Genomic DNA, 16404 nt, shown 5'->3' with positions numbered 1-16404 from the left:
TGCTCTGACTGTTCCTCCTCAGCAGAGGGAGAAACGGGTTCTGGGAGACAGGTGGGCACGGGCCGGTGACAGGGCTCACAAGGGTCGGTGCGGGAACAGGAGCCCAGGCAGCTCACCGTGAGCCTGGGCGGCGGGTGACCACAGGCTGGGTGCTGTGCACAGTCCTCTGGGGCTGCAGCGTGGGCGGCAGGCTGCCCTGAAACTACCGCAAAGCAGAGCGTCCAGCGACCAGAAACGGTAGGACCAGAGAGCAGCCCAGAAGCCGGCATGCACCAGGAGAAGTCCTGGACCACCGTTTGGTCTGCGAGTGTCCGCTGGTCCCCAAGGTGACAGGAAGTGCCCTTTCAAAGACCACCTATGTTAAGATTCTCACTGGGGAAGGACCCAGGGTCAGCCATCCCTTGTGCCCAAAGAGGAAAAAAAAAAATCCAGTTGCCATGATAAAACTCATCAAGGAGCACATGGATCGAGCACTTGATCTTTGCAATAGCCCCAGAAGGGGTGATATTACCACCTTCAATCCGTGAGTCACTATGTGCCTGCCAAGCAAGACCCCGAGGGACGGGGCTGCCTGAGTCTCGTGGGAGCAGTGGCATAGCAGGGACCCCAGAGCTTATGCTCTTACGCACCCCATTCCTCGGTCTCCCAGGAGGAGGAAGGGGCCGGCCTGCCTGCATCCAGGGAAGGGCCACTGGCACATCCCACATCCTGCTTTGTGGGGTCTCCTGTGATGGGCCCCTCACTGCGGGAGGACGCAGGGAGCCCCAGAACTGCCCGACGAAGGTCAGCGGTTTCAATGGAGAGGTAAGGGGGTGATTTTGCCTTCAGTGAGACGCTTGGCCATGTCTGGGGACATTTTGATTTTTTAAATTAATTGATTAATTAATTTTTGGCCGCTCTGGGTCTTCGTGGCTGCGCACAGGCTTTCTCCAGTTGCCGAGGGCACGGGCTCCTCTCTAGCGGCAGTGCTGAGGCTTCTCATGGCGGCGACGTCTCTCGTCGAGGAGCACGGCCTCTGGGTCCTTGGGCTCAGCGGTCAGGGGCGCATGGGCTCAGTTGCCCTGCAGCATGCGAAATCTTCCCGGGACAGGGGTTAGACCCCTGCACCGGCAGGTGGATTCGTAACCCCGGGACCACCAGGGAAGTCCTGGGGACATTTCAGATTGACATAACCGGTCAGAGGGCGCTACTGTTGTCCCGTGGATATAAGCCCCAGATGCTGCTAAATATCCGAGGGTGCATAAGACAGTCGACACCACAGTGAATCATCCCACCTGAGATGTCAACAGCACAGAGGTCAAGAAACCCTGACTTATGGAAGACAGTCTATCCAAATGAAATCTCCCAGAGAAAGTCAGAGCTCCCTGCATTGGACCTGCACGCTGACCACTGAGTGAGACATTCGGCCTGTGAACTCCCAGGGAGAATATTCCCTTGCTGTATCAGAATCTGGGCCTTTGGCTGGCGCTGGCCAGGGTGGGCCACCTCTGGAGTCTCAAGCCCTTCACTGTGGTGCGGACGTGCCGCGGTGCCAGATGGCATTTGAGGAACAGGTGTGGGAGCGGAGAGGAGGTCCCCACGGACACCGCAGGGCAAAGGCTGTCATGGGCTCTGAGAATATGACACCCATCACCGCCCATCCTCACTGATGACCGTCTGCTTTCTCATTCATCAGCCTCCTCTGGAGCCTGTTGCCTGGTCTTCCCCGACGGGGAGCAAGACAAAACCGTGATGCATCACAGGGGACCCAGACACCGCTGGAAAGACCTGGCACGTGGGCATGGAATGTGGATGACAGGGCCTGGGTGTGGGGACCCATCTAAGCAGGACGGGAGAGTGGCGGAAGCAGCAGCCAGGACTGGTGTGTCCACGGCAGTTAGGGTCCCCCACCCCGGGGTCCATGCACACCCGGGGGAGAGTCTGCTCCCTCCCAGACCCATGGTCCTCTTTGCTGACGTGATCAATTACGATGCCACTGACCAACGATGCGCAGCTGCCACCGTGGCAGCCCGGGACGCTATGGGGGAGTCATGGCCCCATGTACCCTTCTCTGGGGCAACTGGGTTCTGTGGGCCCCAGCGCAGGACTCTGAAGAAGGATCTCCTTGCCCTTTGTTAGAAACCAAGTGCTCCCCCAGGGTCCAGAGGCTCCTGAGACGGCATTGGCCCCAGGGGAGGCCAAGGGGGGCTGCTAGGAACCCACTTGGGCCTGTTCTCTGTCAGCTTTGCAAAGTGGGGGAGAGAACAGGCAGGGGGCCCAGGAGGCCGTGATGCCGTCCAGGTGAGAGGCAAAAGCTGGAGCCAAGGCCGTGTGGCCAGGAGATGGCGAGGAGGAGACGCACTTCCCGAAGCAGAACCGCCAGGATCAGAGTACAGTTTGGGTTAGGCTTCGGTGCTTCCACTGCCAAGTGCCCGGGCTTGATTCCTGGTCAGGGGACTAAGATCCTGCAAGCCACACGGTGTAGTCGAAAGAAAAGAGGACTTCCCTGGTTGTACAGTGAATAAGAATCGGCCTGCCAATGCAGGGGACATGGGTTTTATCCCTGGTCCGGGAAGATTCCACATGCTGTGGAGCAACTAAGCCCAGGCATCACAGCTACTGAGCCGGTGTCTAGAGCCCGCGAGCCACAACCACCCAGCCCATGGGCCGCAACTACTGGAGCCACTGCGCCTGGAATCTGTGCCCCTCGACAAGAGAAGAAAGCTGAGCGCTGCAACGAAGGATGTCCCCTGCTTGAAGCAACTAGAGAAAGCCCGCACAAAGTAATGAAGACCAAGCACAGCCAAAAGTAAATGCATTTTAAAATACATATTTACGTAAAGAAAGAAAACGAATGGAGAGGATGAGAGGAAAGGGGAAATCAAAGATGACTTAGAGGTGCAGGGCTCTCGGGGACAGCAGTGTCGCTGACAGAAACACCAGAGTCAAGCGGGGAATGTCTGGAATAGAGAGGACTTTGTGATGAGTCAGGATGCAAGTAAGATGGGCTGGGACTGCCTGCTTAGAAGCTCCTCTTATTTTGACCAGCATGGGCCATCCTGGGTGGGATTTATGCATGAGGAGGAACAGAAAAGAGAGAAAAATCGCTATAGGGCAATTAATTAGAGGCCTCTTGTACTGATCCAAACAGATACGACTCGGGGGTCTGAAATGCAAGCCTAGAGCGTTGTTTTTTTTCTTTCAACACATTTTGGATCTTCCTTTTGTTTTTTTTACCCTTGCCACACTCTTTGTTCCCCAACTGGGGATTGAACCTGGCCCTCAGCAATGAACAGAGTCTGCTATGGACCACCAGGGAATTCCCTGGAAAGTGTTTTTGATCCAGATGATCCATCTTCAAACGAACCTGCTTCTCAGAGCCGCTCGCCCACTTGCAAACCTGCCAACTTCTGTACGCAGTCCCGGGAGCAGCCTGGGCCAGAGAATGGGACGAAACCCTGGGAACCCCTGCAGGAGTGTCTGGTTTCCACCAGGCTATCCTTGGTTTATCTATTTATCAACTCCAAGGCCACGGGCAGGTTCCTGACACTGTTTATTAATAACTGCACCTGACACAAGCTCCTCGGGGGCAGCCAGGGAAGCCAGTCCCAGAGCACAGGCTGGCATCATGCTCTGGATGTGTGCCAGGCCGTCTGAGACAGTCCCGGGGGATGAGCGGCTCTTCCTTACCCAGCTCCTTAAAGGGGGAATGAACCTCACTGGACGCCCCTCGCCCAGTCTTTGTGGTGGGGGGTGGGGGGTGGCTGCCAGGCTCAACTCCAGGAGACGAGAGGAAAGATGGGGGCTTCTTCCATCAGAAGTGGGTGGAGCTCCACGCTCACCCAGGAAACTAAGGCCCAGAGGGGACAGGAACCCTTGGCTCCAGGTGGCTCAGCAGGTTGGATGTAAGGTGGGACCAGGATCCTGTTTTCCCCGGGCCTCCTGAGGCCAGGAATCTTTCCACTGTGCTCCCTGCAGCTGTAATCGCCGTTGTTCCCACCAAGGATGGGGACGACGGCGTTCGACCTGCACTTTCTTGCACAGAACGGTGTCTCGGGCTTCCCTGGTAGCTCAGCGGTAAAGAATCCGCCTACAATGTGGGAGATGCCAGTAGACACAGATTCGATCCCTGGGCCGGGAAGATCTCCTGGAGAAGGGACTGGCAGCCCACTCCAGTACTTTTGCTAGAAAAATTTCAGGGACAGAGGAGCCTGGCGGGCTACAGTCCATGGGGTCGCAAAAGAGTCTGACAGGACTTAGCGACTCAACAACAACACTGTGGGTCTTACAACAGGCAGGGAGCCAGAAGGCACACAGACCCACCACCCATCTTGGCCTAGACGCTGGGTTTACCCATCAGGTCCTGTTAACGGGCTCTTCTGTGGCACAACGCAAGTGATGCAGGCATTCCCCTGCACGTGCGCGGGTGGGCAGCCCAGGCATTCTCCTCCCCCGCTGTCACTGGACATTCGGTGGGGACACCGCCCCAGTGACACGAGCCTCAGCCACGATGCCCGCAGCGCCCATGGAAACATGATGCTGCCCGCTGCCGCCCGGGAGACGCTGAGAGTCGGACGGACGGCCAGGCAGGCGGACGGGGCAGCGGATGCGTGTGGCTCGAGCAGGCGGAAGGCAGGGAGCACGGGCGCCCACGGGGCGGGCGCAGAGCCGCGCCGAAGGCCCAGGGCGACGCTCCCCAGGAAAGCGGCGCAGGCTCGGCGGCCTCCCGGGCGGAGGCGGCCACCTCCCGATGGCAGCGCAAGGGGGGCGGGTCGCCGTCCGGGCCCGCCCCTGGCCCCGCCCGCCCCGGTCCGCGCCCTGGGCCGCGCGCGCCTTGTTGGTTTCGGGTTGTCAGGCAGCGGCCGCGCGGGCCCGGCGGCGGTGGGCGTGCGGCTCGGCCATGCCCACGATCTCGGCCTGAGCCCTTCCGCCCGCCGCAGGCATGAAGGACAGCGGGGACTCCAAAGACCAGCAACTCATGGTGAGACCTGGTCAGCCTCCTCCTCCTCCTCGACCCATCCCCGGCCCCCAGAACCCAGACTCTGCCGGCGGCCCCCAGATCGCATTGGGTGTTTCCAGTAAGGGGACACTTAAGACCAGGGCTGCGACGGTCCAGAGCAACTTTGCCAAGTCGTGGATATCGAGAAGGAAGGCACCCTGGCCACCCTGCTAAGACCTGAGAAGTTGGCCAGGCTTCAGTCCCACCCCACTTTACACCTTCCCACCAGGGGACACCCTGCCGCCAGACTGCTCTCCGATCCAGAAGAGACAGGGGCAGGGGGCGCCTGACCCATCTTCCTGGAGAAGGAAAGTGGAGGTTTCCCGGTGAACCAGGGCACCCAGGACTGGTGGGGTTTGGGGGACCACAGGTGGGCAAGAGTCCCCACGTGTCAGAGGAGCGGGCACAGGATTGAGGGGGGTGGTTATTGAGTGGCTGTCCATGTCAGGACTCTAAATATTCCAGAGAAGTGCTGGAAGCCATCGAGACGGCCCCCCAGGCCCTGGGGACTGGGGCAGAGGAAGGGGTGTGAATGGGGGTCCAAGAAGCTGCTAAGAGACAAAGACAGATTTCTGATTATCAACAGGGCCAGGTCAGGGTGATGGGGATGGGGGAGACTCAGTGACCCCAAGGCAGATGCGCCCTCCCAGCCCCTAACTTCTGAGATCTGGGGAAGCCCCTCCACCACCAGCGGGTGGGTGGTGAGGTAACCGGAGGATAAGGCAACCCCAGAGACTCCTGCCTGTCTAGGTAGGGCGGGCTCGCTGCTTCGAAGACGTACCTCCGCCTCAGGCCCCCCAGCAAGCCCAGGGCTCTGGAACATCCTGTCTGGCAGTTTAGAATTGCCTCTTTGCAAATGGCTTGCCTTGGCAGGTGTGGACGCAGGGGCCGCCCCTCCCGTCTGTGGGGTTTGACTGAGGAGGCAGGAGGGCACTCTGACCCTGCAGTGCCTCTGAGAGTGAAGGGTTCTTCCCGGGCCTGAGGGTGGCTAGTTATACCCACCTGCCCAACAGGTGTTTCCCCTTGATCAGAAGAAGAAACAGCTCCCCCTTCTTTTCGGGGGACCCACGCCCAGGAGGGGGACCCACCATCTCTCTCTGGCCGGAGGACCGAGCGAGGAGGGAGCCCTTGATGGTGCCGTCCTCGGGTAGGGATGTAGTCAGTACAAGGAGGGGAGGTTCCCTGGGCCTCCATCCCACCACCCGGCCGCCACGTGCGATGTGTCACTCACAGACTCACAGACAGGATGCCCTGGTACCGAGGGTTCCAAGTTCAAAGCCCAGGGGAGCTGCAGGTGCTTAATTCGGGCATGTGACTGATGCAGCCGGGAGGAGCAGAGAGCTGTCTCCTCTGGGCTCTCCTCTGGGGCACAGGCTCCTGGGAAATTCGTAGACGCAGACACAGCCCGCATGCTGTGGACCTGGGGCCCTCATCCTGGATGGTCGCCTTGAACCACCAAGTTTTCCTTAAGATGAGCCGGGCTTGGCTGGCTGATCAGAGAGGAACCCACGGGGTTTGTCCGAGGAAGGATCCTGGGGTCCTCTCATCCTTCTCTCGGGGGCCCAGCACAGCCCTCTGCATCTAATCCCGGGGGTCTGACCTGCCCTTCCAGGTGGCGCTCCGGGTCCGGCCCATCAGCGTGGCGGAGCTGGAAGAAGGAGCCACCCTCATCGCCCACAAAGTGGACGAGCAGGTACGTGGGGGCTGTGGCCGGGAGCTGCAGAGCAGGGCAGGGGTCTGCTCTCACCCACTGGGGGCAGGCACCTGCTCAGCTGGTGGAAGCAAGAAGGACCCCCCATTTACCCTCCCAACTCCTGGCTGTACTGTTGATTGCATCATCAAGGAAACCACCATCCTTCTTCCAGGAAGCCTCCCTAGATTGATCCAAAGAGAGCTAAAAGCTTCCCTGGTCCAGGGGAAAGTGAGCTGAGCCCTCCATTCCAGCCCTGAAAAAGTTCACACACCTTCCATGTACTCATGACTTAACTTCCCCACCTTAATGGATCTGCTACCCATAGAGCATGTGTTCCTAGGGTCACCAGACTGTTCATGGTTTGCAGAGTCTTTGGATGTCTGTTTGCTCTCTTGGTCTTCCTGTCACTATTATGAGCTGGGCAGGGCAAGCTCCACCTCCATTTACACAAGAGACAATAAATATTTATCAAGTACCCACAACACACTGGGGGTAGTGCTAGCAGCCAGGAAACCACGGTGAGCAGAAAAGACCCTGCCCTCCTTTCATGGCTTTCTTGTAATGAAACACGTGAGTTTGTGGCCAGCAAGGGCTGCAGAGAAATGCGTGGTGCTGTGGGAGTAAGAGGGAACTTGAGCTTGTCCCGGAGTCAGGGAGGACTTCCCTGAGAAAGGATGCCTGAGCGGAAACATGAGGGATGAAGGGGAGCTCTTTACGAGTGTGCTGAAGGGGGAAACTTCAACCAGAGGGACTTGCGTGTGCAAAGGCCCTGTGGTGAGAGGGGGTGGTGATGCGCTTGAGTAACTTAGAAAAGGCCAGCGTGGCTCAGGCTGGAGACAGAAGGGGTGAGAGGAGGGAGAGGAGGCTGGAGGTGCGGGCAGGAGCCGCACTGTCCCCCGCGGCCAGGGTGGTTTTTGTTTGTTTGTTTGTTTAAAGGAAGGTTTTATTTTTGACATTTCATCCGTAGTCTTTTCAAAAAGCATTTTTTTATTTTTGGTTGCATCGGGTCTTAGTTGTGTGTGGGATCTTCACTTTAGAGCTGGACTTCTCTCTGGGTGTGGCCCCAGGGCTCAGCAGCTGCAGCGCGCGGGCTGAGTTGTTGTAAAGCCCGTGGGATCTTAGTTCCCCAGCCAGGGATCAAACCTGTGTCCCCTGCATTGCAAGACAGACTTTTAACCACTGGACCAGCAAGGAAGTTCCAGCCAGGATGCTTTTGGGTTAGGCAGTTGAGGATCCAAGCGTGGGCTGGGGGTGGGCACCGTGGTGGGGGCAGCAAGGGCAGTCTTGGTGCCTGGGTAGAAGCATCATGCTGCTCTAGCCTATGGGGACCCTGAAAGCGGCCACTTGCCGCTCCGTGGCTGCTGCCGCCGGCTTCTCCTGAGCTCCAGGGCTCATCAAGGCGGCAGAGTGTGCGTTTTGGGGGGCGGGGAGTGGTCAGAGGAGGTGGGGAGGTCCCGCGTGGTGCAGAGAGAGACGCAAAGGGAGCGCTTGCTGCCCTTGATTCTGGAAGCCTGACTCAGGAAGCCTGATGGCCATGATAAGACCACAGGCGGGCAACATAGCATGAGCTGCCGGCCTGCCTCTGGGGTTCCCGGAGGCAGGTGCCTGCCGCAGCCTCTTCCTTCAGCCCTGACGAGCTGTGGGCTTTGCAGAACTGGGCGGCTCCGGCCTCCTGATTTCTCTTCCTCTGTTCCCCCTTGGAAAAGGGTAGCCTTCCTCAAAGACCTCAGGGAAAGCAGGGGGAGGCTGGGAAGACCCCACCTAAAAGCCCAGTGGGGGCAGGATGTGTGCACACACCAGTCGTGCAGGGTAGGTTCTGCCACTTACCAGCTGTGTGGCCTTGGCCAGGTTGCTTCCAGAAGCCTCAGTTGCCTCCTCTGTAACTAGGGACAGTAACCACAATGCCTTCTCTAAAGAGTCTTTGGGAGCTTCCCCAGGTCCTGGTACACAGTGGGTATTTAATAGCTGTGAATTATCATCTACTGGATTTCCCTGATGGCTTAGATGGTAAAGGATCTGCCTGCAATGCAGGAGAGACCTGGGGTTCTATCCCTGAGTTGGGAAGATCCCCTGTAGAAGGGAATGGCTACCCACTCCACTATTCTTGCCTGGAGCATTCTGCGGACAGAGGAGCCTGGTGGGCTACTAGTCCATGGAATTGCTAAGAGTTAGACACGATTGAGCAACTAACACACACGTCATCTACCATAAGTTCCCTGCCTACTAAGGAGTTCCATTCTGAGAGCACGTTCGTAAGTCCACTTTGTGCATTAAGTCCGACAAAGTTAGCCTCAGTTCAGTTCAGTTCAGTCAGTCACTCAGTCGTGCCCAACTCTTTGCGACCCCATGAATCGCAGCACGCCAGGCCTCCCTGTCCATCACCAGCTCCTGGAGTTTACTCAAACTCATGCCCGTCAAGTCAGTGATGCCATCCAGCCATCTCATCCTCTGTCATCCCCTTTTCCTCCTGCCCCCAATCCCTCCCAGCATCAGGGTCTTTTCCAATGAGTCAGTTCTTCCCATCAGGTGGCCAAAGTATTGGAGTTTCAGCTTCAGCATCAGTCCTTCCAGTGAACACCCAGGATTGATCTCCTTTAGGATGGACTGGTTGGATCTCCTTGTAGTCCAAGGGGCTCTCAAGAGTCTTCTCCAACACCACAGTTCAAAAGCATCAATTTTTCGGCACTTAGTTTTCTTCACAGTCCAACTCTCACATCCATACATGACCACTGGAAAAACCATAGCCTTGACCAGATAGACCTTTGTTGGTAAAGTAATGTCTCTGCTTTTTAATATGCTATCTAGGTTGGTCATAACTTTCCTTCCAAGTGTCTTTTAATTTCATGGCTGCAATCACCATCTGCAGTGATCTTGGAGCCCAAAAAAATAAAGTCTGACACTGTTTCCACTGTTTCCCCATCTATTTCCCATGAAGTGATGGGACCAGATGCCATGATCTTAGTTTTCTGAATGTTGAGCTTTAAGCCAATTTTTTCTCTCTCTTCTTTCACTTTCATCAAGAGGCTTTTTAGTTCCTCTTCACTTTCTGCCATAAGAGTGGTGTCATCTGCATATCTGAGGTTATTGATATTTCTCCCGGCAATCTTGATTCCAGCTTATGCTTCCTCCAGTCCAGCATTTTTCATGATGTACTCTGCATATAAGTTAAATAAGCAGGGTGACAATATACAGGCTTGACATACTCCTTTTCCTATTTGGAACCAGTCTGTTGTTCCATGTCCAGTTCTAACTGTTGCTTCCTGACCTGCATACAGGTTTCTCAAGAGGCAGGTTAGGTGGTCTGGTATTCTCATCTCTTTCAGAATTTTCCACAGTTTATTGTGATCCACACAGTCAAAAGCTTTGGCATAGTCAATAAAGCAGAAATAGATGTTTTTCTGGAACTCTCTTGCTTTTTTGATGATCCAGTGGTTGTTGGCAATTTGATCTCTGGTTCCTCTACCTTTTCTAAAACCAGCTTGAACATCTGGAAGTTCACGGTTAGGTACCCAGTTAACACCATTGGCTAGGTAGTACTGCACTGTATTAGGTTTATAATGCTTTTCACCCAAATAATATATTTAAAAACAAACACAAAAAATAAAGAAAGCATTTTTAATCTTACACGGTACAGAACCTTGAAAAGGACGGCAGTGCAGGACAGCCGTTGGCACAAGGGGCTGGCGAGGCGTGAACAAGCAAGAGGAGTTACTGCCTGGAGGGGGCGAGGAGGCGGGAGACGCTGGAGCTGAAGGGTCGTCAGCACAAGGAGGTGGAGGGCAGGCTGCGGTGTCACGCACGCCTGACGCTGATGGCACAGGCTCCAGGTCCTTGCTGGAAGGTGTGCCTTGGCATCTTTGAATGTTCGCACCTTGAAGGTTCAGTGTAGGGAACTTACTGCATTAGTGAGAGAAAGTGCCCAGGGTTGCTGGACTGGCTGATGAGAGGGGCCATCCATGACGGGCCAGGGAACTCTAGAAGAGACCCCTCCTTCCTGGCAAGGCCACTCCCTGTTTGTCCCAGTTGCCCCCAGGGTTGTCCAGGACAAAGATGCTGTCTCTCTGCACCGCTCCTGGCTCCCTGCCGGAGTGGGGGCTGAGAGATATTAACCGATGCTGATGGAAACGCTCTGGTCCAGGGCACAGCCCATTGTGTGCCCACACACGGCAAACACTGGCTCCTTTCTGTCCCTGCCAGTGGAGAGGGAGGCTGGGCCGCGCCTCTGAGAAGGTTCTAGGCTGGGCAGTGCCAACGGGCCCACTCCTTTGTCGGCTTAGACATACAGAGGGTGGTCTGAGCGGCGTGGGCCCAGGGCTCTCAACACGGACTCTGGGCCCTGCAGGAGGAGAAGGCTAGGCTTCTGCCCCCAGCATCTTCTCTCCCCACTGGGTTCAAAGATGCACTGCCTGCAACTTCCCTGATGGGCCAGTGGTTAAGACACCACACTTCCCCTGCGAGGGAGTTTGATCTCTGGTCAGGGAACTAAGATAAAACAAGGATGCACTTGCCTGGCCTGCAGTTTGGGAGAAGCCACAGCACATGGCAGGCTGGCACCTCTCAAACACCAGCCACCACTCAAGTGCTCTGTTCCTCTGACCAGTAAGACCCTGGCCGGCAGGAGGTAAAGACACATGAGTCCAAGAAGCAAAATGGGGGACTTCTCTGGCGGTCCAGGGGTTAAGACTTTACCTTCCAATGCAAAGAGCGTGAGTTCAATCCCTGGTTGGGGAAGTAAGACCCCACATGCCTCGAGGCCAAAATTTAAGGAAAGGGCAACCTCCCAGTCTGGCCAGGCGCTGCACCCTGGACTCTGTCGCTCTCTGCTGACCCCCAGGGCTTGTCTATGACCCTGGCCCCCCAGGCCTGCATGACTGACCCCGAGAGGGCTCCGCACTGCAGGCTCGGGCAGCCTCACCCATGGGCCAGCTGCTGAGCTCATCCTTCCTGAGGTCTGGAGCCCGGTGACTGGCAGGGTGAGCGTGGGAGCAACCCCAGCACAGCATGGCCATGGAGTTGCTTCCCAGCAGAGGTGCCGCTGGCCCTGGGCAGCCTGCACAACGCCTCGCCTCCGCTACAGAGACTTCTGCCCGGGAGGCAGACCCGCCCTTTACCCAGCGGCTTCCGTTGCCCCCTTGCTCATGGCCCTTGCTCACAACCCAGCCCCACAGAGGGGCTCCCAGCCTGGTCTGTCCTGGGCTTCCGGGCTTCTGGGTTCTCTCTCCCGTCTGTGATGGAGGAGTTACTTGCCCCCTGGCTTGGGCCAGGGGGTGGGGAGCAACCCCGAGGTCACTGCTGAAGCCCGGCCCTTGGTGGTCAGCAGGGAGGAGGCGCTGTTAAAGCCCGCCAGTCAGTGGTCCCAGCGGGGAGAGGTGGACCGAGGCGTCCGTCACCCGCTGGCGTGAGGGGGTCCCAGGACAGCCTTGCTTGGAGCTGGGGGTCATTCTGCTGGGGCTGAGGGAGTCCGTGTTCCCCTGGCTTTGCAGAGGTGGACCTGGACAGGGCAGGGTGTCCGCTGCGGACCAGAGGCCGGTGCCTGCATTCTGAGGAAGCTGGAGCAAGGTTTGGATCGGTAAACAGGAGGTTCGGGTGCCTGTGGTCTTACCTGCCCCACCCCCGACCCCCGGTTGATTCAGGACTGTCCTCATAGCGCTGTCAACATAATGCCTTCTTAGATGTCTCCAGGGCTTCCCAGGTGGCGCTAGTGGTAAAGAACTCGCCTGCCAAAGCAGGAGATGTAAGAGACGCGGATTCGAGCCCTGGGTCGGGAAGATGCCCTGGAAGAGGGCTTGGCAACCCACTCCAGTATTCTTGTCTGGAGCATCCCATGGTCAGAGGAGCCTGGCAGGCAACAGTCTGTAAAGAGTCTGCAAAGAGTCCGAGACAACCGAAGTGGTTTAGTATGCATACGTGGACATCTCCGTGGGTGCCTGGACGCCCAGTGCTTACCCAGTGCCTGGCGCACGGTCAGGGTTTAAGAGATGTTAGTTTATCTCAAGGGCTGACAGGCAGGATGGTTTCAAGCCCCAGAGATAGGTGAGACCCTGACCCACCACCTGCCCCCCCGCTTCTGGCTTCAGGGCTTTCCCTCTGGTGGTCCCCAGTTGGTCACTGCAACACATATATGTTCGTGGGAGAGTCCAGGAGGAGCTCAGTCTCCTAGCACCTGGGGCTGGGACTAGACCCCATGCCAGACCCTTCAGGGAGCGCCCCTGATGACTGTAAAGTGGGGGCAGGCAGCCCGAGAGGCCGGTGGGGCCCAGGAGTCCTGAGGCTGGGAAAAGAAGCTCTAGAACAAAGAGCTTCCTTCTCCCTACCCCACCCCACCCCCCAGCCCCACCCCGCAAGCCCACAGCCTGCCGCCCCTCCCCTCAGCAGGATTTAAGTGTTTATCTGCAGGATTTAAGTCACCTGCCCGTATGCATAATCCCGTAATTAGCCTTGGCTGCTCAAAGCCCAACTGTCAACCTCCCGGTGCCCCTGGGGGTCCTGTCTCAGGAGACAGGGGCTTCCTGGCCTCTGTTTTCCCATCAGAAGGCAGGATGTTAATAACCTGCTCTGCTGTTGAGAGGATTAGAGCGATCCTGTGAGGGTGAGGCTATTGTGAAAGATAAATAAAGGATAAGGTGACAGATGCTGAGCTCAGAATGGTGGGTGTTGTTCGGGAGCCAGGGCGTTTTCAGTCTGCTCCCTGCCCCAGGGGCAGAGTCTACCTGCACACCCACTGCCTGGGTGCTTCTGGCTCTGTGGTCCTGGAGGTCTGAGCCTGGTGGAGGGTGACCTGGGAGAGGATTCGGGGAGCCTTTCCCTCTGCCCTTAGCCACACCGCCTCACATCTCCCCAGCCCCCTCCCGGCCGCAGACAACCACTTTCCATCGCTATAGATTCTCCTGCTCTGGACAGTTCATGGAAACGGGATCCTGCAATCTGTGGTCCTTCTGTGGTATCACTGAGCATAATGTTTTCGGGGTTCATCCATGTTGTCGTCTGGGTCAGAGTGTCGTTCCTTTCCGTGGCTGGATGGTGTTCCCTGCTACTCCACGCTCCTTGGATTCCGTTGACCACTTCGCGGTTGATGGACATTTGGGTCATTTCCTACCTTTTGACTGGCACGAACAATGCCGCCGGGAAGCAAGAATGCTTACACTCAGCGCCTGAATGGGCGCACGGCAAGCTGTGTGCTGTATTGTGCTCAGCCATCTCTGACTCTTTGGGACCCTGTGGACTGTAGCCCACCAGGCTCCTCTGTCCATGGGATTCTCCAGGCAAGGATCCTGGAATGGGTTACCATGTCCTTCTCCAGGGGATCTTCCCGACCCAGGGACTGAACTCACATCTCCTGAATTGGCAGGTGGCTTCTTTACCACTGGGTCACAAGGGCGGTGGTTAAAAAGGCCGATCTGTGGGCCCCGTTCCCCAGAGATTCTTGTTCAGTGATTCTGGGCAGTGCTGGGAATCTGCATTTCAGAGGCTCCCAGGAAGACGATGAAGGGATCTGCAGACCCATGAGAAAGGCAGCCTTGGACCATGTCGGTCACGCCTCCGCTTACCCGGGGCTTCAGGGTCCTCAGAGTCCTGCAGGAAGGTGGGGACCCGGCCAGGATACCAGCCAGATGTGGCTCTGTTCTGAGCAGTTGGCTGGACCTCGGTGGCTTTATGAGCTCAGCATTCTGATCTTGTTTCATCTAGCCTCAGGGCTGCCAGGACCCTGTAACACCCTTCCTGGGACCAAAATCTCCTTCCTTGAGTACCCGCAGGATGGTACAACTAGAAATCTGACCAGCCATGAATTTTCCTTCTTAAAAAACAAACACAAATCCAGAAGCAGCCTTACAGAGGTGACAGCCAGCAGGAATCCGGCTTTTGCTTTGCTGTGTCTGGTTTACAGCCCGAGAATAAAGGAGCGGTGAGCTGAGCCACCTGGATGGGAAATGATGTCTCCCGAGCTGGATGCCCCCCACATTCCTGTTCTCTGCTGCGGCTTCCCGAGCAGGCGAGGGGTGAGGGCCCTGTGGGTCCTCCCTGACTTCTGGCCGGGGTGAACGTGAGGCCCAGAGAGGTGGTGCAGTCTTCCTGGGGTCACCCAGCAGTCTGGAGCCTGAACCCGATGTGCACATCCTCCCCTCCCTCAGAGAACCTTGCTGCCCGTTTGGTGGCTTGAGGGGGAACGGCGGTTTTCAAGCGGGGGTGATTTTGCTCCCCAGGGGACATGGGGCAATGTCACCGGGGAGGAGGCAGTGCCGTGGCCTCCAGTGCCAGAGGGCTGCTGCCAACCATCCTACAAGGCCCGGGACAATTCCCGCTCCAAACGGTCCAGCCCAAAGCATCAGTAGCGCCAAGACTGCAAAACCCTGAGCCATCCAGAGGCCAGAAAGACGCGGGTAGAACTGCTCAGTTGCTCAAAGCCCCACAGCTTAGCGCTGCTCAGCAGGAAGAAGTCCCTACACACTTTGCTCCTGGTATTTCTCACCTGGGAGATGCTGGGGAGGAGCCTGGTCCCTTCTGTGGCCCCATCTACGGATGACAACCCCCTCCCCTGAGTCTGAGGCCCCCCTAGCTCCCCAGTGGATCTTGGGTTCCCTGGCCCAAATCTAGAACTGTGCAAAGATCACATCTGACTTTGACTCAAGAATAGGTCTGGGTGTAGGGTGGTGAGGGCAGGGAGAAGGCAAGCCGGGGCCTCTGCGGAGTCAGGGAGCCTGGATCAGCGGAGACAGGGCCCTGCCCCAGCCGCGCCTCCCACCCCACCCCCTGCCAGTGTGGGGGGGGTGGGGGGAGCTGTGCGTCTTGTGTGGTCAACATCCCCCTTGAAACCTTCCAGAGCAGGTATCCAGCTTGCTACAGGTTGAACATAGACACTTAAGACTCAGGGATTTTGTGAAAGGACACTCCCAGGCTGGGCCAGCCACCTCCGGGCTGAGGGATGGCCCTGCCTTGGGGCAGGAGAGTGGGGGAGTGATGTATCCATTTCCAAGGCTGCTGGACCGAAATACCACTAAGTTGTTCAGTCACTCAGCCGTGTCCAACTCTTTTCGACCCCATGGACTGCAGCACGCCAGGCCTCCCTGTCCATCACCAGCTCCTGGAGTTCCCTCAAACTCATGTCCATTGAGTCAGTGATGCCATCCAGCCATCTCATCCTCTGCCGTCCCCTTCTCCCCCTGCCTTCAATCTTTCCCAGCATCAGCGTCTTTTTTAAGGAGTTAGCTCTTTGTATCAGGTGGGCAAACTATTGGAGTTTCAACTTCAGCATCAGTCCTTCCAATGAATATTCAGAACTGATTTCCTTTCAGGTGGACTGGTTGGATCTCCTTCCCTCCACATATGTCTGTGTCCTAATAGCCCCCTTTAATAAGGACACCACCACCTTATAAAAGGACCACATCCTCACTCAACTGATTACATCTGCAACAACTTTATTTCCAAATAAGGTCACATTGGGAGGGACTGGGGAGTTGGACTTCAACATTTAAATCTGGTCGGGGAGGGCGGGGGCACAGCTCAACCAAACAGAGGAGCATCCCCCCAGCCAAGCCGCTGCTGGTCCAGAGGCGGGGACGGGAGGCCTGGGTTCTTGAACCCAGCAGCTTTGAATCCAGCGAGCTCTGTACTTGGCAGTGTGGCCTTGGGTACCAATCTGACTCCTCATTACAATCCTGTGATAATGAGGGCCTGCTCTAAGTTGTCGGAGAAAAGGAGAAAGTGTGCAAAGCATTTAGCACTGCACATGGCCCCA

General features: G+C 57.0%; 1 protein-coding gene across 5 annotated transcripts in view; it reads left to right on the top strand.

Annotated features, from left to right (window-relative positions):
- The first annotated feature begins 4801 nt into the window (after positions 1 to 4801).
- Positions 4802 to 16404, top strand: part of KIF19 (kinesin family member 19) — a 29011-nt gene continuing 17408 nt past the window's right edge. For 4 of the 5 annotated variants that reach the window (XM_070480029.1, XM_070480028.1, XM_070480026.1 and 1 more), the window contains exons 1-2: positions 4802 to 4960; positions 6591 to 6671. In XM_070480029.1, the coding sequence (XP_070336130.1) occupies positions 4922 to 4960; positions 6591 to 6671 (120 nt within the window). In that variant the 5' untranslated portion in view covers positions 4802 to 4921. Of the gene's footprint in view, positions 4961 to 6590; positions 6672 to 14371; positions 14575 to 16404 lie in introns of those variants that run through there. The other variant, XM_070480027.1, reaches the window with a different exon arrangement.

The sequence above is a fragment of the Odocoileus virginianus genome, chromosome 17 (assembly GCF_023699985.2).
Source record: "Odocoileus virginianus isolate 20LAN1187 ecotype Illinois chromosome 17, Ovbor_1.2, whole genome shotgun sequence".
Taxonomy (NCBI): domain Eukaryota; kingdom Metazoa; phylum Chordata; class Mammalia; order Artiodactyla; family Cervidae; genus Odocoileus; species Odocoileus virginianus.
The sequence above is the reverse complement of the archived record's forward strand: the minus strand, read 5'-3'. Positions and strand labels throughout refer to the sequence as shown.